This window comes from Rattus norvegicus, chromosome 3 (genome assembly GCF_036323735.1).
Source record: "Rattus norvegicus strain BN/NHsdMcwi chromosome 3, GRCr8, whole genome shotgun sequence".
Taxonomy (NCBI): Eukaryota; Metazoa; Chordata; class Mammalia; order Rodentia; family Muridae; genus Rattus; species Rattus norvegicus.
Genome location: NC_086021.1, coordinates 97829218 through 97855782, shown reverse-complemented (window position 1 = coordinate 97855782; position 26565 = coordinate 97829218). Strand labels below are relative to the sequence as shown.

Sequence of the window (26565 nt, the reverse complement as noted above, 5' to 3'; positions counted from 1 at the left end):
AGCAAGAGGTCTAACAAAAGGTGCTGTGTGTGGGTAGCAGGAATAAGGCAGCGTCCAGGAGAAGGTGCCAAGGGTCTATCTAGAATAGGTGTTAGAGGGCTCCGAAAGTGAAAAGATTGTTTCTAGTTAGAGAAGAGTCAGGGATCACTTCCTGAGGATGAGAGAGTATGTTTGAACTGGGCCTGGTGGGAAATGTAGGATTGATTGCCTATTACAACATTCCTAAAAGTAACGGGTCAACGGTTACTGGTTTTGGTAAAATAGATCTAAAGTATGTTTTCATAGGGTATTTCCGAAATGCTTTATACCATTACCGTAGAGGAATGCCAAATGTTAGCATGAGCTTCCTGAGTAAACTGGGGCCTCCCTGTCTAGCCTGTGCTATTCAGTCACTCACCCATGCTGTCCCTGTGCACGTTGGCTTGGGCCTCTGGGGCTTCTATAAATATCTACAATGGCCTCCTTTGCTTTTGTAACAGAAATAGAAATGACTGGGATTACCATGAATTGTTACAGCCATGTCCATAAGCAGGATGTGGACAGCTCTTAGTGGGGATTTGACAGGTGAGCCTGCCATTTGAAAAACAATCTCTCTCTTAAGACAGTGGCTTTCAGGGTTGGGGATTTAGCTCAGTGGTAGAGCGCTTGCCTAGGAAGCGCAAGGCCCTGGGTTCGGTCCCCAGCTCCGAAAAAAAAGAACCAAAAAAAAAAAAAAAAAAAAAAAAAGACAGTGGCTTTCTCCTCACAGGGCAAAATGTCAGGGATCCTAAGACCATGAGTGTTTAGCCAACTTAGCTGAGAACCCGTCTGTATGCTGTTGTCGAACTGTTTTCTAAGTGCCAGCCTGTTTGTAAAAGCACTTTAAACATAAAATACAAGGTAAATTATTAAGGATTACATTAGTATCTTATTGCCATTATCACTAACTTGAATTAAATCTCACATTGTCTAAGTAGAAACTTTGTGAATTTAATCATGATGTGTAAATTGCACATCATGGTACATGTGTAGAGGTCAGAAGACAACTTTTGGAAGTTGTCATACCCAAGAACTACAGCTCGAGGTAACTATATTGAACAGTTAATTCTTTCCTTCTGACTTTACTGTTCTCTGCCTGACATAACATTGTAAGCGGCATGTGACCAACCCCAAGATTACCAATTTGGGTTTGAAACTAAAACCTATCGTGTGCTCTAGAGAGAATAAATTTATGCAGGTTGACTTGATTAACTGTATTGCTCCTTTGATAACTATCTTTACAAAGCTTTTGTCATGACAGTTATAACCTGGTTCTTCATGAGTTCCTTAGTTATAACTGTGGGAAATGTAAATGTCATGCTAGAGTCTTCTGTCTAGGAAGTACATTCTGTTATAATCAACTAACTGAACACTCCAAGTACTGAATTGCTAGGGAAGCCTTAAAAAGAGATTCTGTAGTTCCTGGTGCTTGGCGTTCTGGACTCTAACCTACTAATTCTGTATTATGAGATTTAGTCTGGAAATGCTTTGGCTTTGGAATTTAAGCGCTTAGGCCTTAATTGGCATCCCCAAAATATACCACCAGTTTTAGGGAAGGAGACGAGAAGGGAGAATTAATGGCTGACCAGAGACTGTTTTAACGTGGGATTCTCAGTTCTGCACATGTATGAAGTGGTCCAATGCCTCTTTGGACTGAGTGAAATAGATTTCCGTTTTTTATCCTCTGCTTTAGTCACCTTTTGTTTTCTGGTCAGCAGAGATAACATTAGCTTGTGTGTTTTGTTTGTGCCTTGTCCGCTTCTGGTGTGCCTTTGTGTAAATGAGTATGACTAGCTATGTAGCTGCATTCTGATGGTTTAGCTACAAAGAAGTGATGTATTAGTTTTGTCTGTTTTATAATTAACTTTTTTCCCCCTGAGATAGAGTTTCTCTGTGTCACCTTGGCTGTCCTGGAACTTTGAAGGCTGGCCTCAAACTCAGAGATCTGCTTGCCTCAGCCTCCCAAGTGCTGGGATTAAAGGCACGTGCCACCAGGCCAGACAATTAACTATTAATGTAAAAGATTGCGCTTTGCTGGAAAGGAAGTATGTACCTTTGGGAATACCAAAGGGTACATTAGTTTTATAGTGTTTTATGAAAGTTAACCAGACATCAAGTGAAAATAACAATGTGTGTTCATATTTTTGTCATTTAGACAAAACAAAGCAAAACCAGAATGTGTATTTCTTTTTTTTTTTTTTTTTTGGTTCTTTTTTTCGGAGCTGGGGACCGAACCCAGGGCCTTGCGCTTCCTAGGTAAGCGCTCTACCACTGAGCTAAATCCCCAGCCCCAGAATGTGTATTTCTAAATATTTAGAAAATATTTTATTAATGCTAGGCACCGATGATAAATGCCTTTATTCCCAGCACTTGGGAAGCAGAGGCAGGCAGATCGAGGCCAGACTCACTTGTCTACACAGTGAGTTCCAGGACACCGAAGTCTACACAGAGAAACCCTGTCTCAAAAAAAAAAAAAAATAGACAGGAGGATTCAAAACATTTATTTGTTCGTTCATTTGTTTGTTTATTTATTGTGTGTGTGGGACAGAGGTGTGAACATGATGTGTAGAGGTCAGTCGACAGCTTTTGGAAGTTGTCACACTCAGTTAACCCAAAGGCACACCAGAAGTCCATTCTTCCCTTCTACTGTGTGGGTCTTGGGGACTGTACTCAGGTCAGGCTTGGTGGCAGCACCCTGCGTGAGCCATCCTGCTAGCCCAAATCTATGTTCCTGAAAGTGCTGTTCTTAGGGTGAGGAATGCAGCTCAGTAGGAATGCTTGTCTTCCATGTCCCAAACCCTGGGTGCCACAAAACTGCCTGTAGTGCTGTGTACATTCAGGCTGACGAGGAGGCAGGAGGATCAGAAGTTCAAGGTCATCCTACATAGTGAGTTCAAGGCCTGCCTGGACTATATGAAACCCTGCCTCAAGAAGAAAAGTAGAGGGGTTGGGTGATTTAGCTCAGTGGTAGAGCGCTTGCCTAGGAAGCGCAAGGCTCTGGGTTCGGTCCCCAGCTCCGACAAAAAAGAACCAAAAAAAAAAAAAAGAAGAAGAAAAGTAGAAAAAGGAACAACGAGGTTGCTATCCTGTGGCTAGTATGCAGCTTTTCTGTGTCATCTGAACCCCTAAGCAAAATTAGAGCATGTGATCGAAAGCCTAGAGATGTTTATTAAAATTAGAGTGTGTGATTCAAATCCAAGCGGTGTTTATTAAAGGGTAAAGGCCTGCAAATGACTCAGCTGTCTAATTTATCCACATAAGCTTCATTTCCCATATTAATAGTGAAGAGCTAAGAATACATGTGAGAAGGGACAAATGGAAGGTTTGGGGTCTTTCTGATTATTTTTCTTCCCCCTCCCTCCTCCTTCCTCCTCGTTTTGTTGAGAGAGAGTTGTAGTGTAGCCCTGGTTGGTCTTGAATTTGTAACAGTCCTCTTGCCTCTGTCTCCTGTGTGCTGGAATTCCAGGAGAAACTAACTTCCTCTTTGCTTTTGGGAGGTGGGAAAGTCATTTGTGTGGAAGAACTTCCACTTCTGAGTCACGGCTAAGTGTGAATCCCAGCTCTGCCTGGTGCACAGGCTTCAGTGGGCTCCCTGACCTCTCTCTGCTGCAAAGCAGACTCTGTTGCCTACTTCACTGAGCTGTGTGGGAATCAAATGTGCTCCTTTTTCTCATTTCCTCATCCCCTTTGGTCAAGGGCAATTGGTTAAGTGTGAGCTAAGATCAAAGATGTTCCTATAGATGATGAAATAGCAGAACACACTGTTTCCTAGGCCCAAGATAATACCAAGAAAGATGGGAGATCCAGATAATAAGTCTAGAGATCTGGTAACTTGTGAATCCGCTTAGCTGTTTTACTTCACAGGATCATATATTGTATGATGTCAGTAACTTACTAAGATACTGAACAAGCAGTTCACAGGATAGGCTGGTGGCTAAATAAGTGGACTTAGTTTCCTCATCCTAAAGTACAGCTTGAATTTAGTTCAGCAGACATGTGTGCTAACCAGCATTTGAGCCTCAAAAATTCAAAGACAAAGGGTGCTTCAAAAAGGACTACAAGTATAAAAGGGAAAGCCAGGGTTAAGATACATATGTATACACTCTACCTTTTCTTACAGCTTATTTCCTTAGATTTATTGGTAGCACGAGTAGTAACTCATTAATATATTCCTGGTAAGACTTGTTTACTCAAGTGTTGAGACTGTTTTAAATGATAATTTAAAAATGAAAATGGTGTAACTGATGTAGGTGGAAATTCTAGACCCCTCAAGCAAGAATTTCCAAATGGGCTTCCTTATCATTTAATTGTGAAATTAACAGCCTGCACTTTGATGGTATTTATGTTTGGGAAGAGGGTGAAAGGGAACCATTTTGGACTTTCCCATGTAAATTAGGGCTTTCTGAGTAATTAGCAGCTAATAAGTGAATGCTTCCCACAAGTTTAAAAGCTGCAGCTAAAGTGGGTATATGATTATATAAGGTATTATAGATACAGAAATCTTTTTTGGCATTCATTTTTTGAGCAGTGTCCCTCTACATAGCCCTGGCTGTCCTGGAACTCATAATATAGATCAGGCTGGCCTCAGACTCACAGAGAGCCATATGCCTCTTTCAGGTTGCTGGGATTAAAGGCGTGTGCTACCATGCCTTTGTTGGTAAATGTAAAATCTTATGTAGCCTTTAAATCTTTGAACATAATTTGTTAGTATACTTGAATGGATAAACAGGACTTTATATAAGTGGTCAGGAAGCTAATGTCTATCAAATGCTATGTGGCAGATACTATACTGAGATGATTACATTTTTGAATCCTTAATGCCAGCAGTAAGGTTCTGTTTTTGCAGAATTAATTTTGCAGAAAGAGCAGAGAAGTTAGGTAAGGCACGTATAGGTGGCCCGACTCATGTGTTCTGCTTTAATCTTAAAGTCAGTATGTAGCAACAACAGTATCATCAGGATGTGTTGCTTTCTGCACACTCCAGGTATTTTCTAATGCTATAGTTTATTATCAGATACATTTTTAGTTCCAAACATTTTAAAGCAGGGAGGGTGATCAGCATATCTAAGGGAACATATCTAAGGGAACATATCTAAGGGAACAGCATATCTAAGGGAACAGAGGCAAGATGGTTCTGACCTGGTTTCTGTCACTCCCTTGGTTCGTGTACGGATCAGTCAATGTTTACTTACACTTTGATTTACTTGGGTTTTTCATTTTAGCATGATGAAGGTATAAGTGCCTATCTCAGACAAAGCTGCCTGATCATGACATGTGCAGCTAGGCGTTAATGGGGATTTCAGGGCAGTGAAGCCTTATTGGTACAGGTTAGAAGACTTAATCCTGATCGTGTTCTGGAAGTCACAGCACAGCAGAAGAGGAAAAGCCAGTCTGAAATGTGTTTCCTTTTCCAAAAAGGCAGCTCAGGTGCCCAGCTATCTTTCCCCTCCGGGGGTGCAGGTGCGCTGTTTGAATTCTTTAATCACTCACATAAATTAAAGCTTATTCCTTTGCATTTACAAAGCAGAACAAAGGAGCACTCTCCGAGTTCACTGCCAGGCAAGAAGAGCCTTGGACTTACTATGTCTCATTGAAGTTTGATCAACTGTAAGGATTTTCCGGGGTTGGGTGGTAACTTAACCACAGAGAGAGCCCCAGACTGATAAGATGCAGGTGAGGAAACCAGGGAGAGCAATTAGAGAGCGCTTCAGCCTTGGTCTGTGACTGGGTGGAATTCCCACACACCGCAGAGCCTCTGCTCCTGTCTCTGTGGTTTTTTAACTCCTACCTTTCACTCCGATTAAAGAAAGAGCCAGCACTTTCTAGTTCCACTTTGTGACCTGCGAAGGGGTGGGGTGAATACTTTGTAGTAGAGCAGTTCTTGGTTAGACACTCAGAAATCCATAGACAAGTCCTGACTTCACATAGGTGCCGATTGGTATGCAGGCAGGGACAGGACAGAAGGATGCTCACACACGTGACACCCATGTATGTACACGTATGCCACAGTTCTCGTAGACAGGACTGCACCACACCCCTCAGGCGATTTTGCTACACTCATGCCTTATGTTCTATGTGGAATAAGTGTGACTGACTTCTGTGGCTGATGGTAAAGTGTCAGTGATGAGGCACTTGAGAAAAGCATGAATGTTTGAACAAGACAAACCTTGTTGTTCTTTTTTTATTTTTGTAAATCTCAGGTTCTCTCACTATACTAGCTCTAATCTTGAGAGGATTGCTTTAATTTGTCAAGTCTCAGCTATCTTAACTGTAAAGTAGACGTCCACAAATAGCCTGTCATAAGATTGTTGCTAATATTAAATAAAATAATGCATTATAATAATCAGTACATTTTCTGGCATATTGCTCAATAAGTTCGATAGGGGCTCAAAAATGGTAGACTAAGTGTCTGACTGGAAGATATTTAGCTTGTATTAGTAAACCAGTACAATCCCACTCCCCTCCAGTTTATTTCCAAAAAAAAAAAAAAAAAAAAAATCCATCCCCCTCCCCCCCAAGATGAGAAGACTTTGATTCTAACTACTATGAAAACACTCCTTTTAGTCCCTGGAGCTAGGGAGGAGAAGCACCAGGATTTGCTTCTAAGTAGAAGCTCTTTCCTTTTTGCAATCAAAGGGTCGGGGGAGGATACTGGATTCTTGTACTAGCCTTAGGTGCAGGTAAGTCATCAAAACCCGCAGAGCCCGAGGAAGGAAGAGTTTTGTAAGATCAGTGTTAAGTGGGTAGAAGAAGGGGACACAGCAGAGGTAGAAAGGTGGCTGTATTTTAATATTAGTCTGCTGTATTTTTTCAGTTTAATATACTTGATTATGATTAATATTTTGAAAACAGTGCTAGAATTTGACATAGATTATTTCACAGCTGCTCTCGAGACTATCTGACATGCATCTTCACTTTTTTTTCTGTCTCTTTTTACTGTGGAACTAAATTACACAGCTTTGTACACTTGATAAAGCCTAAATCAAGTATAAGTTAAGTAACTATTCAAAATTAAGCTTCAAAAGGCAGTTACTCAGGGGTTGGGGATTTAGCTCAGTGGTAGAGCGCTTGCCTAGGAAGCGCAAGGCCCTGGGTTCGGTCCCCAGCTCCAAAAAAAAAAAAAAAAAAAAGGCAGTTACTCAAACTCAGGTCCTTCTAACAGTCATGTACTCTTACACCAGGGACAGAGGTACATGTCCTTAATCCCAATACTCAGGAGGCAGAGGCAGGCAGATCTCTGTGAGTTCTAGGCCAAACTAGTCTACATAGTGATTCCCAACTAGCCTCTCGTTTCAAAAAGCCAAATTAAAAGTCAAACCTGTCTATCTAAGACCATGTTTTTAAAAAATTAAATTAATATATGTTAATTATGGCACAAATTAACAGACTTTACTGTGACTTTTCTCATACTCTGTTCTTCTACCTTCTGTGTCCCACTCCCTTTTGACCCTCTTCTTAGTCCATAACAGTCTCCTTGATACTTTGTTTTTCTGAGTTGAGCTTATTTTGACAAGCCTGTGCTTAGTTCACACATTTCTTAGTCACAACAAATGCAGGTTGTATGTATACCATAAAAGTATATCTAGGGGCTGGAGAGATGGCTCGGTGGTTAAGAGCACTGACTGCTCTTCCAGAGGTCCTGAGTTCAAATCCCAGCAACCACATGGTGGCTCACAACCATCTGTAATGGGATCCAATGCCCTCTTCTGGTATGTCTGAAGACAGCTACAGTGTACTCATATACATAATAAATAAATAAACCTTCATAAAAAAGTATATCTAATAATTTATTGCTATTTCCCAAGGTTAATGATACAAATCTGTAACAGCACTGAAATTTTCATGGTCCCTAACCTTTTCCAGTGATGTTTTAAAATTAAATCTGAATTTTCTTTAGAATCGGATCATCCATTTCTTGAAATACATTTTGACCATGCACAGTTGGAAAAGGGTAGAAGATGTAGAGGAAAGAGTGGAGCTGAAACTCTTAGTTATTGAAAATAAGAATGAACAGTGGGAATGACAGCTAGTCAGGCCTCAGTAGGTCATGTTCTGCACTCATTTCCTTCACCCTTTAGCACCATAGCTCAGTTACGGCCAGCAAGCTTTGCCTCTGTTCTAGTCCACTCCCCCAGGTCAGAGATAACACCTTGACTTACATGGCCTCTCATTGGGATTGAGAGGACTTTTTGTTATTTTAATCTCTCCCATTTTCTCTTTCCTTCTGTTTGCAGCTCAGCGACATGTCCTCACGTACATGGAGGATGCAGTGTGTCAGCTGCTAGAGAACAAGGAGGATATTAGCCAGTATGGCATTGCCCGGTTCTTCACTGAATAGTGAGTACATGAATGCTTTGCTAATTGAGCAGGCACAAAGGAGGTACTTGGAAGCAGGCAGGAATGTGGTGGTTTGAATAGGTTTGGCCCCCATAGATTCATGTGTTTGAATGCTTGGCTCACAGAGAGTGGCACTACTGGGAAGTATGGACTTACTGGAGTAGATGTGACCTCGTTGGAGGAAGTATGCATTGTGCGTGTGGGCTTTAAGGTCTCCTATGCTGAAGCTCTGCCTGCCTAGTGTGGAATCTAATATCTGCCTGGCTGTCTTCTCATCAAAATGTAGAACTCTCAGCTCCTCCATCACCGTGTCTGCCTGGAACTGTCTTGCTTTCCACCTTGATGATACTGGATTAAACCTCTGAAATTGTAAGCCAGCCCCAATTAGATACTAGCTTTTATAAGAATTACTTTGGTCATGGTTTCTATGTAGCAATAAAACTCTAACAAAGACAGGAGTTGGTAACAGGAGTGGAGTATTGCTGTGATAGGACTGACAATGCTTTTGCTTTAAGGAATGAGAATTTTGGGACTTTGAATTAGGAAAGTAGTAGAATGTTTTAAGTGGGGCTTAACAGGCTACACTAATAACAGCATGGAAGACAGTGGTCCCGAGAGTGAGTTAACCTGGGAGCCTGGCTCAGGAGCTTTCAGAGGAGAAGAATTTTAGTATGTCGCCTAGCGATCGTTCTTGTGATATTTTGGTGAAGAATGTGTCTGCTTTTTGCCCTTGTCTGAAGAGTCTGCCTGAGGCTAAGGTAGAGAGATTAGTTTACTTGTATTGACAAATCTCAAAACATTTCTCAATTAGTGATCAATGGAGGGGCCAAACCTATTATGGGTGGTGCTATCCCTGGTCTGGATAAGTTCTATAAGAAGATAGTGACTTGAGGTGCCAGGGTGGATTGGTTCCCCAGGAGAGACCACCCACTTCTTAGATGTGAAGGGGAGGGGCCATGTGGGGGGGGACTGGGAGGAGGGGTGGCAGTGATCAGGATGTAAAGTGAATAAATGAATAAATTAATATAGTAAAAAAAAAATAAAAGAAGGCATGCTGAGCAAGCCAGGGAAGCAAGCCAGGGAAGCAAGCCAGTAAGCAGCACCCTCCATGGCCTCTGCTTCAGCTTCTGCCTTCAGGTTTCAGCCCTGCCTGAGTTCCTGTGCTGACTTCCTCCAATGATGGATTGTGATCGGAAAGTGTAAGCCAAATAAGCCCTTTCCTTCCCAACTTGCTTTTTGGTCACAGCATTTCATCACAGCAATAAAACCCTTACCAAGAAAATGAACAACAATAATAATAGATTAGGTCATTGATGATGGTGAGGTAGCGAGAAATCTCAATCAATCAGGTTGGTTGAGAGCTGTTCAACATGAATAGGAGCAAGAATATGTCTTTGGTGCAGCTCCTCTGTGTGTCTATGAATGGTCAAGACTGTAGTAATTTTTTGATCCATTAGGTGTGTTTAGGTTCCTTGACTTTTGTTTGTTAGTTTCCCTTTTAAGGTTGACAATCTGTTTTTAAATTTATGTGTATTAGTGTTTTGTCTACATGAGTATCTGTGTACCATGTGCATGTCTGATGCCCATGGATGCCAGAGAGTGTAGAACTGGAATTATAGATGGTTGTGAGTCACCATGTGATGCTAGGAATTGACCCAGGGTCCTCTGCAGTGGTGGCTGGTGCTCTTAATCACAGAGCCAGCTCACTAGCCCCATCCTCTTAGGATTTTTAACTTTCCCCTTTATTCACAACTCTCTCTCTCTGATTTCCTTTATTTGGTGATTGTGTTCATGGCTGCTTTTTCTCATGGACTTGATTTGGATGCCGTGCCTGTGCACTTTTCTTTTCACAGAATGTTGTACTAGTTGCTTAATGATTATATATTTTTAAAAGCTCATTGTAAAGGACACACTGAGTGTCTGAAAGGGACTGTGATTACCATTTTAAGAATATCACCAAACAATTTTTAAGCTAATCAGTTTAAAACACTTTAATATTCATAAAAGGGTATGCTAAAGAAACACAGGTGGGGTTAATTTTATTGGTTATTTTATATTTATTACTATTACTATTTTTTTAATTTATTTATTATATATATAAGTACACTGTAGTTGTCTTCAGACACACCAGAAGAGGGCATCAGATCTCATTACAGATGGTTGTGAGCCACCATGTGGTTGCTGGGATTTGAACTCAGGACCTCTGGAAGAGCAGTCAGTGCTCTTAACCGCTGAGCCATCTCTCCAGCCCTACTATTACTATTAATATGCCCCTTTTCTTGTGTTTTTGGGACATTCTAAGAAAGGGGGAGTTAATCTCTGACAGCTTCTATCTCCCTTGACTATAAAGGTGTCTTTTTCCACTCCCAGGTCTTCAGAGACTCTTTGGACATCAGACAGCTGTTCTAATGGTCCAAACAATGTGGGTTGTTATTAAAGGAATATCTGGCCCTCCCTAGGTCTTTTGCTGTGCTAGAGTTCTCAGAAATAAAATGGATGAAATGTAGATTTCTTTTTTCTTCTCCTTTCTTCATTTAGCTTCCTTCCTTCTGTTCTCCTCCCTCCTCCTTCCTTTCCTTCTCTTTTCTCTTCCCTTCCCTTCCCTTCCCCTTCCCTTCCCTTCCCTTCCTTCCTTCCCTCCTTCCCTCCTTCCTTTCTTTGTATGGTACTGTGGATGGAACCTGGTGTCTTTCTTATGTTAAACAAGCGTTCTAACAATGAACCACTTTCCCAGCCTTAACATCCAGATGTTTTTATACACTGGAATTTTAAGTTTCCAGAGGATAACCCAGTTTCTTGAGAAGAGAGCTAGTCTCCTTCCTCAGTCTTCTACAGGATGCTGAGGTAGAGACAGGGCGCTTGTTTGTTCTCATGGTGTGGGCTGAGTCGACCAAGGGGCAGAGGATAAAGCCTGAGATTGCATAGCCATGCTTGCCGTTACCGACCTGACAAGGTTCGGGTTTCTAGGCCATTTAATCTGTACCAGCTCCTTGGCAGCTCTTTGCCATGTGAAACATGAGTCATCTGGGGAATGCACCCTGGCCTTCCTCCATTCTTCCCCGCCCCCATCTCCTTTATATGTCTCCCACTGTTCTGCAGGAGTCCTGTGGGTAGGGATTGTGTCTCTCCATCTTTGCGTTCCAGTATGCGCGTGGTGTGTGCTAGCTCATAAAGCTGTCGGTAAAAGTGTTAGTAAACGTGTCTTGATCAGTAACAATCTACATTTTATGCTCTGGCATATTTGTCTGCGACTCTTACTCTTGATCCTCTTATACTCTTTTCTCCCCACCTCCACTCTATAGTTGATTTCAGAGGGCAAAGCTCTATATTCTTCTCTTCAAAAATTGTAGAAGGCATGTCTCCATTTGGATTTCAGAAATCAAACTTCACTGGCCTGTGTAAATGACACTGAACTCTAGAGAGCTCGTATGCTGTTGGCTCGTGGTAGGTTTTGGGTTTATTTGTTTGTTTTTTAATTAATCTACTAATACACTGTTTTTAGAAAAAAACTCAAGATTTTTTCCATAATATTGACAGAAACCTAGTTGCCAATCAGGCTGTTTCTTTTTCTCAGAAAACTAAAATTCATATAAGGTATGAGAATAGTACATACCTGACACTTGTACAGCTCTGGCTCAAGGTAGGTTATTTTGATATGCGAAAAGTGACCCAGCATCAAAGCAATGAAGACATTAAAAGCTTAAAGCTCTGTACCGAAATGGGAAGTAGTAGCAGTGCTATTTGGAGACCCAAATGATGGGAGCTTGTGGTTTTACTTTGTGAATGTGATTTATCGGGTGATAGTGCTCTTGTTCAGGGACAGGTTCATTTTGATTTGTAAGAAGGTCGCTGCTCTGAAGAAGCTGTTCTCTTCAGGCTAACCTGAGCAGACTTCTGAGCACCAGGCTGAAATTGCCTCACAGTGGAGATGAGTTGAACAAAGCTTGGTGTATTTAGCAGTAATAATGATGACAACAGTGTGTAGTTTTAAACGCCGACTGTGCTTCCTCTGCTGCAGTTCTTTGAGCTATGCATCATGGTTACCCCTATTTTATTGATGGAGGCGCCTCAGTTTAAACATAAAAGAGCTTCAAGTTCAAAAGCTAATCCTTGTCAGAGCTAAGAAATGAAGCATCACCTGCAGTGTTACAAAGTCTGCTGCTTTCTCCTGCCTCCAGTCGACTTTCCTGCCTAATGTTACAGGAAGCCTTTATATTAATTTTTTAAAGTCTCATATTGTTTGGACAACTCTCAGGAATTCCCTCTGAGAGCTACATCATCCAAGCCTATCATGTAGCCTTGTCTGATAACCTTTTGGGAGATGAATTAGAGCTGTCTTTAAAGAACAGTTAGCGGGGTTGGGGATTTAGCTCAGTGGTAGAGTGCTTGCCTAGGAAGCGCAAGGCCCTGGGTTTGGTCCCCAGCTCCGAAAAAAAGAACCAAAAAAAAAAAAAAAAAAAAAAGAACAGTTAGCATGACTTTGTGGAAAGCATGTAATCATGTATACTTCTGTCAAGCTCATGCCTTTCCATACATTGAGTGATGGGCGTTTGTTTCTCAGAGGTCTTTCTGTTGGTTTGACCTTCCACCTGTAATGTCACTTTAATTGCTCATATTTGCAAACAAGTCCCTAAGTGAAAGGTCTCGAATAAGGGGTTCAAGAGGGACACTGAGATAGATTTCTGGGAACATGGGGTTTATTAAAAGTTATTAACTCTATGGACACACAGACAGATAGACAACCGCATAGCAGGCTTCTGAGGAGAGGAGATCAGGGCCCACATGGCAGAAGTGTTCTTACCTTTCTGAAGATGGTGTGGTCTTACATCACAAGCCTGTAGCCTGGTTCTCTGATACCCTTGCAGGAATCAGGGAAATGGTTGGGGAACAGGGTGCCTTTGATGAATACTCATTTCCCCAGGTGAGAGATTTTGGCATCTGGAAGTCTTGTTAGCTAGGGACTCAGGACATTGTATCACAGGGATGCCTGCCCTGTTGGTCTCTGTGAATACAAAGGGGTGCTGAGTGTACTGTGGCCTGAGCGGCAGCTGGATTCTTCACCACATTCTTCCAGTGTGCATTCCAGCAAATCTTAGCAAACTGTAAAAGGCTGGTCAGCACTGTGTCTGTGTCTCCAAGACTGAGTGAGCACTAGAGAACTTGAAAGCAGGAAGGTACCCCGAGAAGATCTACCTCTGTGCTGTGTGCAGTGTCTACCTTTGAACATATGTCCTTCCGACAAGAAGGAGAAGGGAATCCACATTTGAGGTGCTTCTGTAAGACTGGACCAGGTCCGCACGGGGCCAGAGTCTCTGAAGATATGCATCCAAGAAAATGGGGCCAAGTCGCTGTGACTTAGAGACCACAGCATAGCGTGGCCAGGTTCTTGTGGTAAGGGTAACAGGAGAACCGTGGCTTCAAAAGACATTGGAAAATAATGATGAGAAAAAGAAAGAAAAAGGCTGGAATTTGAGAATGGCTATCAGGATTGGGGACCATTCTTCACAGTTAATTGATAGTTACAGCCCTGTGGCATCAGGGAGCTTGACCTCCACATCCTAATATAGAAAAGAGCAGTGCTGTGGTCTTGGTCCCTGGGCCAGAGGTCTTTTTGCCTTTGTGTTGTGTTTGTTTATTTTCATTTTCACTGCAGTTTACATGATGACTGCTTTGGTTGCAAGGGAAGAAGTTTATTAAATCTTCCCCAACTCATACTGCATTTTCCCATCCCCCAACCGTGGAGTGGTGCTGGGAGAGGTGTGTCCCTACAGCCCAACACCCACCTGGTGGTGGTGTGGGGAATTGCCTCCCCTGAGGCACTTGCTGCTCTGTAGCCTGGTGAACTGAGACCCACATTTAAATTGTGGGGATGAAGCTTGAGTTGCATTTTGAGACCACAGAGTGTTGAGATACCTAATGCATTGAGCAGTCTGCCATAAAGATATGTATACAGTACCCAACCTGAGAGATGTGTGAGAAGTTACTAGAATAGGGCCATCTAAGCCCTTAGAAACTCAAGTCCAATGTGTCTGAGACAAAGCTACAGGAGTTGTTGTTTACCATGCTCTGTTTCTTGCCTTGGTTCAACCTTCTCTCAGTATATGCACATCCCTACTTATTGGATTGAGAAGGTGTATTCTGTGCTGTTGTATGTTGGAAAGATATAACTTGCTTTCTGATTTTACAAGATGTAGTGATGAAGAGATTGCCTTGAATGTCAGAAGAGACTTTGGGCATTGAAACATGGTAGGAACTCCTACAGACTATTAGGATCATTGAAGTTAGACTGGATGCATTTTCATCGCAGCATGAACTGAGTCTATAGTGTGCACAGGGTCAGAATGCAGTTGAGTGAAACAAAAAGCACATAGATAGGATGATGGTTTTGAACAGTTGTCTGTCTTTTGAGACTTTCTTTGGGGAGCTTATTATAGGGGGAACTTTTCCAGATTCTTTATTGAGGAATAGTATTTCTGTGTCTTTAGACTCAACAATTTTCACTTTTTTTTCTTTTATCTCTCCAATAATTTATATATTCATTCTCATCCTGATCACTGTCTGCACTCCAGGTCCCCCTCATAGACTCTGTCCACCCACCCCTCTGCTTCCCCTCTGAGAGGGTAGGGACCCTTTGCACATGCCCCTACCCTTGAGTATCAAGTCTCTACAGAGTTAGGCACATCCTCTCCCACTGTGGCCAGAACTGACAGCCAAGTCAGGGGTACCACAGATAGGCAGCACCTTTAGGGGCAGCCCCTGCTCAAGTTGTTGGAAGACCCATGGGGAGATTGAGCTCTACATCTGCTAAATATGTGCCGTGGTCTTTAGTCTATCCTGGATCTACTCCTTGCTTCATGGCTCAGTCTCTAAGAGCCCATAGGGTAAAGAATTCTTGATTCTGTTGGTCTTCCTGTGGAATTGCTATCCTCTTCAGGGCCTTCAATCCTTGCCCCAACTCCTCCATAACAGTTCCCAAGGTTCATCCAATGTTGCTTTGTGAACCTCTGCATCTGTTTCAGTCAGCTGCTCACTGGAGCCTCTCAGAGGACACTTAAACTAAGGTCCTGTCAGCAAGTATGACAGAGCATACGTAAATGTCAGGAATTGATGCTTGACATTGGGGTGGGTCTTAAGTTGGTCTGGTTATTTGTTGGCCATTCCCTCAGTCTCTGACCCATCTTTGTGCCTGAATTTCTTTTAAACCAGACAAATTTTCTTCTTTATGTCTTCTGTGTGGTGGTTGAAACTGATTATTCAGCTTTCTTCTCCTGCTGTCATACAGTCAACATTTGGACTCTGTCCCTAAATCACATAAGATACAGTAGAAGCATTTACTCTTCAATGCTAAACAATTTTACTAGACTGGTGGTTTTATATTTTTAATTTTATTGTTTTTGTTTTTAAATACAAAGTTTCCCTGTGAAGCCCTGGCTTTCCTAAAAGTAGGTTTGTAGACTAGAAAGGCCAAATCACTCTTGCTTCAGAGAGCTGGGATTAGATGTGGCTCAACATGCCTAGATTATTTTGTTTTTATATTACTAGCTGTTGTGCTTGGAATCTAGATTTTTTTTTTCCACGTGGAAAGAAAGAAGAGTAGAAGAGGAGAGGAGTAAAGGCTGGCCATGAGCATGTGGAGGGAAGGGGGGAGGGGAATGGGGAGAAGAAGAACAAAGGGGAGAGGGGAAGAGCAGGAAGCAAGAGAAGAAAAAGAAGCTAGATTTTTGTGTGTGTGTGTGTGCATGCAAGCATATGCTGTTTGCAGATCTTCATCCACATCTTGAGTTTTGAAATTTGGTCAAGGGGGCTGGAGAGATGGCTCAGCGGTTAAGAGCACTGACTGCTCTTCCAGGGGTCCTGAGTTCAATTCCCAGCAACCACATGGTGGCTCACAGCCATCTGTATTGGATCCAGTGCCCTCTTCTGGTGTGTCTGAAGATAGCCACAATGTATTAAAATATATAAAAATAAATAAATCTTTAAAAAAAAGAAATTTGGCTAAGAATGTACAGACTATATTCTGTTTCTCAGGATGGTATGTGTTCACAACACTAATATACCTGAGCCTTCTCTGCAGGTATATGACATCCTTACTACCTGTTGCATTTCCTTTGAATTTTTAAAAAGAAATATGACTATTTTGCCTGTTTGCATGAATATGTATCATGTGTGCCTTATCTTCACTGTTGTCAGGAGATGGCCTCAGAACTCCTGAACTTGAAGTAATAGATAGGTATGGGTCCCCATGTAAATAATGCTAATTGACTCCAATTATTTGGAAGACCAGCAAGAGTTTTCCACTGCTGAGCTATTTCTCCTGTCCTTTATTGCTTATTTATGATCAGCATTTATATTACTAGTAGTTTCATCTGTCCTTTTGTAACAATATAAACATGCATTCCCTTTTTGTAAAAAAAAGTTTATTAAAGTCTTTCTTAGATTTATTTTTACTTTTATGTATTAAAGTTTTGCCTGCATGTATGTGTGTACTTGTGTGTTCCTGGTACCTGCAGAAGTCAGAGGAGGACACTGGATTCCCTGGAACAAGAATTATAGATGGTCCTGAGCCACCATGTGGGTACCGGGAAGAGAATCTGGATCCTATGCAAGAGTAACAAGTGCTCTTCACTGCTGAGCCATCTCTCCAGCCCTGATAGAGCTTTATTTTAAGGATAAAGTCATAAGCCAGAATTTACTTCAACGCCCACTTTATACGTTTTTCCAAAATAGGGTCTTGGTCTCATGTAGCCCAAGGTGGCCCGAACTCACTATGTAACCAACTATGACCTTGGACTTTTATTTTTAAAGAATACATGCATGCCTTCATGAAAAGAGTATCAGATTCCCTGAGACTGAAGTTGTGAATGGTTGTGAGCCATCATGTGAGTGTCAGGTATTGAACTTAGGTCCTCTGCAAGAAAAGCAAGTGTGTTTAACCACCATGCCCGACCTTGAGCTTCTGATTCTCCTTCCTCCACCTGCGTGCTGGGATCACAGGCATGTGTACTGGGTATTGAACCGAGGACCTACCAACTGAGTTACATCTCCAGCCCCTCAGTACCTGTCTTTGAGTACTTGCTATGTGCTTCTGTGTACTTGGCAACGGCCTATAACAGGAGAGAATATAAGGTGCATCCCCTTAGAGACCCAGTGTGAACAAAGAGATGCAGTGAGAGGTGTGGCTGGTGAACACTATGTGCTAAGCACCCTTCTCCGTGTACACTGTCCTTTAGCTTGCACACACTTAGGAGGTAGAGTATCAGTATTTCACACATTTGGGAGTTCAGACACATAAATTAACATTCTGAAGGCTATATAGCTGACAACTATGAGATAAATAACAAGAAGTAACCAGGGCTATATGATTTATAGGATGTCTTGAAGACTCGGAGGAGAAGACATTGAGAGCTAGCACATCAAGAGTCTGTAACATATTTCACAGGCTATCCCCCTTCTCTTTGTCTGCCTTGATTACCTACTCTGCCTGTGTCAGGAAAGATAATTTTGTTTTACTTTATGTGCTACTGTGTTCTTGGCAGTGGTTGTCAGGGAACATGCCAAGGTGTGGAATTAGGTTTTAACAAAAGAGCAGCACTGTAGACAGTAGCTTCCCTCGTGCCTTGCTCAGACTCAATAAGGAAAGTAGTAAGGTAGTCAGAAAAATTATTTATGTTGTCTTTCATGTAGTATTAGTATGGAAACAGGAGGCTTTATTTATTAGGTTTTAGGAAAGGAACAATTTCATTCTAAGACATAGTAATTATCAGAATTCAGTTGAGAAGTTGAATGCTTTTTTGGATTACTATCATAAAAAGTTTCAGCATCAAATTCCTTCTTTATTGTCCTGATTAGAATAAATCCATGAAATGTGTATCATATTAATTTACTCATAGAAGAAAAAATCCCACTAGGACATATTCATAAATCACTGACTATATAATTCTAATGAAAACAGTCCTTGGTTAGAAAATACAGACAGAGACTGGAGAGCACTCACTGCTCCCTCAGAGGACCTGGGTCCAGTTCCCTGCATCCTCATAGCAGCTCATAACAGGTCGTATTTCTAGTCCAATAGGACCCTCTCTCAGGCTCTGTGGGCACCGCTGGGCACCATACACATGACATAATAAACATAGATGGTTTCTTCTTTTATAAGACAAGTAGGTACTCCCAAGGCCTATGAACACACTAGAACAATCAGGGCAAAGACATTTCTAAAGTTGTCATAATTTTCAAACTTACCATCTCCCATGTAAGTGCTGCTGTTTTGACTTGTCCTATACCCATGGCGCAGAGGGACAGAAAACTGGGGACAAAGAGCCTTCCAAGCTCATGGCTTTGCATCAAGAATGGGCCTAAGACTTCCCTGGGCCATTTCTGCCCCATGTTTTTTTCTACTTATTGTTGTTAAATTAAATCAAAATGTGGTATAGTGAAGTAATAGTGACTGATTCTATTACAGGTTCCTTCCAAGAGCCACCCCCTCCTGCCTTTTTCCATAGTTCAACTCTTAGCTAGAATTGACACGTTGTAACAGAGAATTACCCATTTCTCCTTGTCAGCAGCTGGGTTCTCAGACTCAGAATTGCCAGGAGTAGATTTTGCCTTCAGTTAAAGCAGTAGTGTCCAAGACACTTCTGTTAAACTGCCATTTGTGAAGTGCATAGAGATCTCTAGTCTTTTCTGTATTAGGAGAGGCTTGCTATGGCAGACACACTCCAGGGAGCCATGGCAGGGAGTTAAGAGTCACCAGAATCTGTCTGATGCTCAAAGATCCAGAGTCATTGAGGATACAAGAACTGCCCTTTTGTGTAAAGCCCGTCTTTCTCCTTCAGGCCCTTCGTGTCACCATTACAGGAAACCATCCAGAAGCAGCACTTGACCTGGTGACCCAGGAAGTGATTTCACAGCCTACTGGTCCCCTAACTCATTGAGAATGCAGAGTCAAAGGTTAGAGAAGTAGTAAATGGTCCTATTTCCCTCTGTCAAGAATCACATGATTACCTCCTCCCCCTCCCTTTCCCAAGCCATTAGGAAACCAGTAAGAGGAAATGAAGGCTAAAGGACTCCTAAGACCCACCAAGAATAGTTCTGTTTTCATGGGAACTGCTTTTGCTAGTATAATATTTGGGTATAATTCTTCACACTGTAATATTTCTCCTAGGAGAAACAACTTGATTTATTGCAATCTATTACTAATTTAAAGGACCTTTGCTTAGTCCAAGCCCTCATTTTTCATCTCTATCACAACTCTGCGATTTCTCTGAGTACCCCCTGGTAGTCAAGTAGACTCACACAAATCTGAATGAACAAATCTGCACTACTATTAATAACAGAAAGTAGCCTGTCAGAAGTTACCCAACGTGACTTTATCAACAGAGCAATTTAAATTCTCTTGTGCTTTTAATTGTCTCCATAACTTTCCCAGAACTCCCAGAGCTCTCTGCTGGTGGGCAGCCTTGGCACAAGAACAGGAAAGAACAGCCTGGTGCTTGAAGCAGCTCTTTAAAATGAACCAGGATGGGGTGGTGGGGACAGAGGAGAATGAAGGACAGTCCGATTATGGTTGCCTCACAGCAGTGGCTCTTCCCCGAGAAAAGGGAAATGAAAGGGGAACGACAACCCCCTCCCTTTGTCCAGTCACATCACATTAGACTTTGTAGCCAAGGACCTGCCCCAAACAGTGTTTCTTCTCAGGATCTGTCAGAGGGTCAGGGCCAACCTATTTCCTACCTGAGGCCAGAACTGTGACTCCTTTCTTTGACCATCAGCTGTGGATGCTGTCTTATCAGAGAATGCCTGCGAATTTATTTGGGGTAGAAGATTCCTAGGATGCTGAGTCCTAGGGCTGTGACAGTAGAGAATACCTTGACTGCAGTTCCTTCATGATTATAGAAACAGTCTTCAGTTCCTCCTCTTGTCTTTTTTATTTTTATTTTTCCTTCCTGAGATAGGGTCTCATTACATGACCCTAGCTTGCTATGTAGAACAGGCTAGCCCAGAACTTGCAGCAATCTTTCTGCCTCTGCCTCCCAAGTGCTGGGATTACAGGTGTGCCCCATGTGCATCATGCTTGGGTTCCTTGCCATGTCCTTAAGTGCCATCAACTGTAAATGCCGTAGTTGGTGTCTCTGGCTTGATTTTTTCCCCCAGCTCTAGGTTATTACCAGGGATAACTGGTTCATGTGACATACAAGTCAAATGACACATAAAGTATCTAGCCATGTCCAGGTAGCTTTCATTATGTGCAGTTTGCTTTGGTCTAGCTGCAATTTGCTTATTCTGCTTTGTTATTTCTTAGAAGGGAATACTCTTCAGCTTCTTCCTCTTTGAACCTGAAGTGGTCTGAAGGCTGGGGACTCTCGCACACCTCATGCTTTCTAGTAGTTCTTCCTCACCCTACACTTCGTGTACTTTTGAGACCCAACGGCTGATGACTCTTAGTCACTTAGTGTCAGACACTTGGTTGCTCATTCAGATAATTGTCTAACAGAGCTTCTGTCTCCCTAAATGATGTACTTATTTGTATTTTTTCTGTGCATTGTTATGTCTGTGTGAGGGTGTCAGATCTCTGGAACTGAAGTTATAGACAGTTGTGATCTGCCATGTGTGTCCTGGGAATTGAACCCGGGTCCTCTGGAGGAGCAGACAATGCTATGCTCTTAACTGCAGAGCTCTCTCTAGCTCCTTTTCTTTCCTTCCTTCTCTTTTCTGTTCTTCCTTTCTTCTCTTTTTCCCTCTCCCCCTCCCTTCATCCTTGTTCTTCACTTATCTTCAATGTCAACACCCAACTTCCTCTTAAGATTAAAAAACTCAATGTGTAATGGGAGAGCTGAGGTCCAGCCTTATGCTTTTTGCTCCTCACTCTGGTCGTGCTGTGTTCAGGGTAATGCAAAGCAGACCTTCTCTCCTGAGATTCTTGCCCCTCATGCTGGCAGTCAGACTCCAGCCTCTGAGCAGTTGGAATGTATTGAGAAACCACAGAGCCCAGAGAGAGCATCATGCAGGCAGTTCCACACAGGGGGAGTCTATTTACACCACACAAGTTGCCGTTTACATGTGTGGATAATTGTTTATCTGCACACTCTCATACTTCACCTAATATGTAATACAAATGCCCTGTCAAGAGGTTTTAACTAAGAGCTGTTATCTCCGGATTGCCCTGAACATCCAGAGGATACTATGGAAATTTTGATGTAAAAACCACCTTTTAAAGAGAGTGTTTTTCTTAGTCCAATGTGATGTTTAGAATTTTAAACCATACAAGTCTGATCCCCAAACACTGTTTCCTGCATATTTTCCTGACTAAATGTTTTTCTTCATTCCTTTGCTATACAGTAACTGTTGTGACAAAGCATCATGTATCAGTAGGAATTTGCCTGTAAAGAACTGTGCTCTGGCTGGGGATAACATTTACAGAGGAGACAACAGGAGCACATGATCAGATCTTCTGCCATAGCATTAAACTATGTAGACAGTAAGCTAAGAGTTGAGAACAAGGAGAGCGAATGGGTACGGTTAAATAAGAGTGGTTAATAGGGCAACATCCATCGAGGAGCTTTTCTTCATTGGGAAAGACAAATAGAATTTGGATGGGGGGGCAAAAGGGGCTTTTAGTATGGTGTGAAAGCACAGTAGCATAATGGTCAAGAATATAGACTTTGATCTTTGTTTGAGGGCCTGCCAGTGTGGTTTGGGCAGGTAGCTTAGCTTCTTCTGTAAAACAGTGAGATTCATACATGAAAACATGTTTGTCACTAAATTGTTGGAAGGAAGGGTTAAATTAGATAATGGATATGAAAGGCTTGTTGTTCTGCTTAAGCTGTAATGAGTCAGTCACTGCCGACACCACTCATTCTCATGCATTTACTGAGTGGGTGCTGGTACCTTATTCAGTGTTGTAAATACTAGGGATGTAGCAGTGAACAAAACAGAGGAGGAATCCCAACCCTGGTGGAGATTCTACTCTAAAATTGTCTTTTCTAATTTTTTTAGCTTTATTTTATGTGTATATGTGTTTTGTCACTTACATGTACATATCTGGTACCTGACAATGTTAGAAGATGGCTTTGGACCCCTAGAACTGGAGTTAGGGATACTTGCGAGCCTCCGAGTGGGTGCTTGGAGCAGGATCTGTGCCCTCGAAAGCAGCCAAGTGCTTTTAACCACTCAGCTATCTCGACAGCTCCTGAATATTGGTTTGATCCCACCTGTCTTTGGAAGTACAACGAGGCTGTCAGTGGGTAACTTACTGGTGGGAAGCTCAGGCTCGACTGTCGGTGGGGGTGATACACTTTCCTGGTGTGAGCGGCCTGGTGGATCAGTAGCACTGTAAGCAGCCTACCAACCACAGTCCTTGTGGGGCTTCACATCCATGTTTGAAGGGCAGTTTCTGCTTACTATCAAATACAGGTTGACATGATTTTTACCTAATTCTGTTGAGGGCTGCAACTTTTGTTTGCCTCTTAGAGCAAATGTTTGAGTTTTTTGTTTGTTTTGTTTTTAATCTCTGTCTATGTTTCAGGTTTTAATCTTTGGGTTTTGGCAGTTTTGACATTCTTTGAATAGTTTGATTTTAAAAGTATATTTAAACTATTTGGTGTTTAGTGCGTCTTGAACCTGTAGCTTGGTGTCTTACATTTATTTATTTGTTTTGTGTGTATGTGTGTGAACTCCAATGTGGTCACATGTTCCACACTGCATGTCTGGAGGTCAGAGGACAAATGGAGGGAGTCATTCTCCCCTTTCACCGCGGGAGTTCTGCAGGTTGCAAACGCCTTTGCCCACCGACTCATCTTGCTGGCCACACCTTGATTATTTGTTCTGTTTTTAAATCAGTTTTGGTAAATTTTCAATTAGGATCTATTTAGATATACTTCTGTCTTTCTCTTTATTCCTACTTCTTTGGGGATCCAATTCTGTAAGCATTAGACCTCAGAGTATTTGTCTCCTCTGTACTTTTTTTTTTTTTTTTTTGCACTTTTCCTCATTTTGTCTTTTAGGTTTTATTTTGCATTTTATTTTCTAGTTCACCAATTCTTTCCTCATTTGTGTCTAAATGCTGTTATGACCACCTACCAAGTTCTTAATTTTGTTGTTATGTTCTTCAGCTCGGTAATCCACTTAGGCTGGGGCATGGCAGAGACACATGTTTGGAATCCTACCATTCAGGAATCTGAGGCAGGAAGATTTCAAAGCCCAATATTGAGACAATCTCAAGACCTCAATTACAAGACCTCAATTTTTTTTTCCTATTTTGTACTTTTCATTGCTAGTTTCTTTATTTAGTCTTGTTTTTTAACTTGCTCAAGCCCAGTAAAGCATGGGCATTATAGAATCCATATCTGGGTTTGCTGTGGGCTTATTTATTTTATCTCTAGTATGTCTTTTTTTATAATTCTATTGTTCTACTTTTTAGTATACAAAGTATACTTGTATACTTGACCACTCTAGTCAAGTGGTACTCATTGGTTGGAAAAAACTGTGGAGACAATGGATCAAATGATGTTTGTCATCTTCCCATCTGCTTTGGCACCTCCAGGGTGCTAGCACTCCTGGTTTACCTCAGTCCCATCAGGTGCTGGAATGATTTGAAGCTAAGCAAAACTATCCAGGAGAGGGGGTTTCTAAGTAGCTCTCTGGGGAGCAGAAGAGCAGTATGGCTTTGCTGGGGTCCCTCCCCAGCTCCAGTGCATCCTGGACTCCACTGCTTTGCCCTCCAAAGTTAAAACCATCTGAAAACTCAGAAACTTAAACTTTAAAAGTATTAAGTACTTAGCCTATCAGCTGCACCCTCTACAGCTAGCAGAGGCTCCTGGAATTATCAAAGGGCATAGTGATACAACCTCTGAAGTGACAGCAAGCATGTATGATGTTGCGAGATGTCTAATAGATTGTAATGTGATAGGAATTGAGATTTCTACTGTTGACAAAGTTACAAGTACAACAGGAATCTGTGTTGACATTCCAAGTTAAAGGAAATGCTGCATCTTAATTAGAAGGAAGTAAAAATATAGAAAATTTTACCTTTTCAAGTTTGTGGAATTCTTGAAGTCAACCCATGAACCATTGTGTTTGGAAGCCCTGCCCATGGGGATAAATGGCCACAAATGCTTGGCTCACTTCTCTGGATTTGATTCTTTCATAACCTGGCCTTGTCATTTTTTGTTGTCTTGAAAATGGCCTCTGAAACCTTCAAACATATGCCTCTTAAAAGTAGAAGGGAGACCAGGACAATATGAGATGGCCAGATGGGGGAATAGAGAGGGAAATGAGGGAGGGAGACAATATTCTGGAATCTAGATTACACACACACACACACACACACACACACAGACACACACACACACACAGACACACACACACAGACACACACACACAGACACACACACACACACACACACACACACACACACACACACACACACACACCAAGAAAGCAAAGGGGGCACTAGTGACAAGGAGAGCAGTTCAGGGGAAGGTGGGATGGATGAGCAAGGTACAATGATATATGTGTATGAAAACATGAAATGTATTATTTTCTATTTTCCATACTAACTGTGCTGGCTAGTTTTATGTCAACTACACACACACACACACACACACACACACACACACACACACACACCCTGAGAAGAGGAACTTTGACTGAGAAAATGCCTCCATAAGACCAGGCTGTAGGCCTGTGGAACATTTTCCTAATTAGTGATTGATGAGAAGAGCCCATCTATTGTGGGTGGGACACCCTGGCTGGTAGTCCTGGATTCTATAAGAAATTAGGTTGAGCAAGCCATCAGGAGCAACCCAGTAAGCAGCACTCCTCCATGGCCTCTCATCAGCCCCTTCCTCCAGGTTCCTGCCCTGCTGAGTTTCTGGCCTGACCTGGTTGGTAAACAATGGTGATGAAGCATAAGCCAAATAAGTCCTTCCTGCCCGAAGTCGCTTTGGGCATGGTGCTTCATCACAGAACAGTAACCCTGACTATGTCACTAACTTAGAGGTTAATAAAAATGTGGGGGGAGAAGAACCATTTGCTTTTAATGATTTATTTACTCCTTTTTAGCCAGGAGGGTTAGTTTGAATTACCTGTCTATCTTTACTGGAAGAGGAATTCTGTTAGAGTTCGTATCTTAGTGGAATATAATTATATTAGCAGAAATAGGAACTACTCATTATAAGGGGTTATTAAGGAATCTAATTTGATTTATGAAGGACTAGTACAAGCTGAAAAGCAACAGACAGGAAGTACATGATTAAAATATGGATAAGGCCAGTTGGTGAAAGGTTCATTTATATTGGAGAAAAAACAATGGTAAAAGACAGTATTTTGTAAATGCCAAGAAATAAACTTCCCGACTGGTCTTTTTATTTTTTAAAAATTTGTAGCTATGTGGTAAGCCTGTATTGAATGTCAGACACTGTGCCAGGCATGAACCTCAAGGAACCCTCTTTTGTGGAAAGATGCTAGAGATATAAATCCAATTCAAGTAGAGGGCTAGTGGTTCTGGAGTGCTAAATAAATATAGCCCAGAAATGATGAATTGTACAAAACTAGAAAGTGAGCCATAGAGGAACAACGTTTATCTCAGGACTGAAAGAGTACATAGAGAATGTCAGCAAAGGAAAAGCATATCCAAACTACCTTTTCCTCCTTTCTTCCCTCCCCCCTTTCCCTCCCTTTCTTTTTCTGATATGGTCATGTATAGACCAGGCTGGTCTTGAACTCACCGAGGATGAACGTATGACCCTCCTTCCTCCGCTGTGCAAGTGCTGGGCATCGTGAGTGTTAGCTGCATCCCTGGCCTAGATCCAAGGTCTTAGTAACAAACAATATTTAGATTTTAAAATTGTTATTATCACATTTATTCATTGGGAGTGAGGGTGTGTGCTACGAATGTGGTGACCAGAGGACAAACTTGCCATCTATTCTTTCCCCTCACTGTGTGCGTTCCAGGGGTTGAACTCAGCTTCTCAGGCTGGGCAGCAAGCCTCTGTACTCAATGAGCCATCTTACCTTCCCCAATATTTAGGTTTTGACTGCTGAACAGAAGCAAGTGTTGGAATTCAGAGGATGGAGATCATATTAAGGCATGAGGTTCCTCAAGAGCAGGACTGGCTTTCCACCCCCAACTCTTTTCCCTTTTTCTTTTTGTTTTGTTTGAGAGAGTTTCAGGTAGTCCATTCTGGCCCTGAGGATGACCTTGAACTCCTGAC

The 26565-nt window shown here is 41.9% G+C and overlaps 1 protein-coding gene across 8 annotated transcripts in view; it reads left to right on the top strand.

The window, feature by feature from the left end:
* Cstpp1 (centriolar satellite-associated tubulin polyglutamylase complex regulator 1) overlaps positions 1–26565 on the top strand; it is a 167909-nt gene that overhangs the window by 16302 nt on the left and 125042 nt on the right. For 4 of the 8 annotated variants that reach the window (XM_017591556.3, XM_039104523.2, XM_039104521.2 and 1 more), the window contains one exon: positions 8253–8355. The exons of 3 other annotated variants lie outside the window; for them this stretch is intronic. In XM_017591556.3, coding sequence (XP_017447045.1) covers positions 8253–8355 — 103 coding nt within the window. Of the gene's footprint in view, positions 1–8252; positions 8356–8529; positions 8725–26565 lie in introns of those variants that run through there. One more of the 8 variants, XM_063283295.1, reaches the window with a different exon arrangement.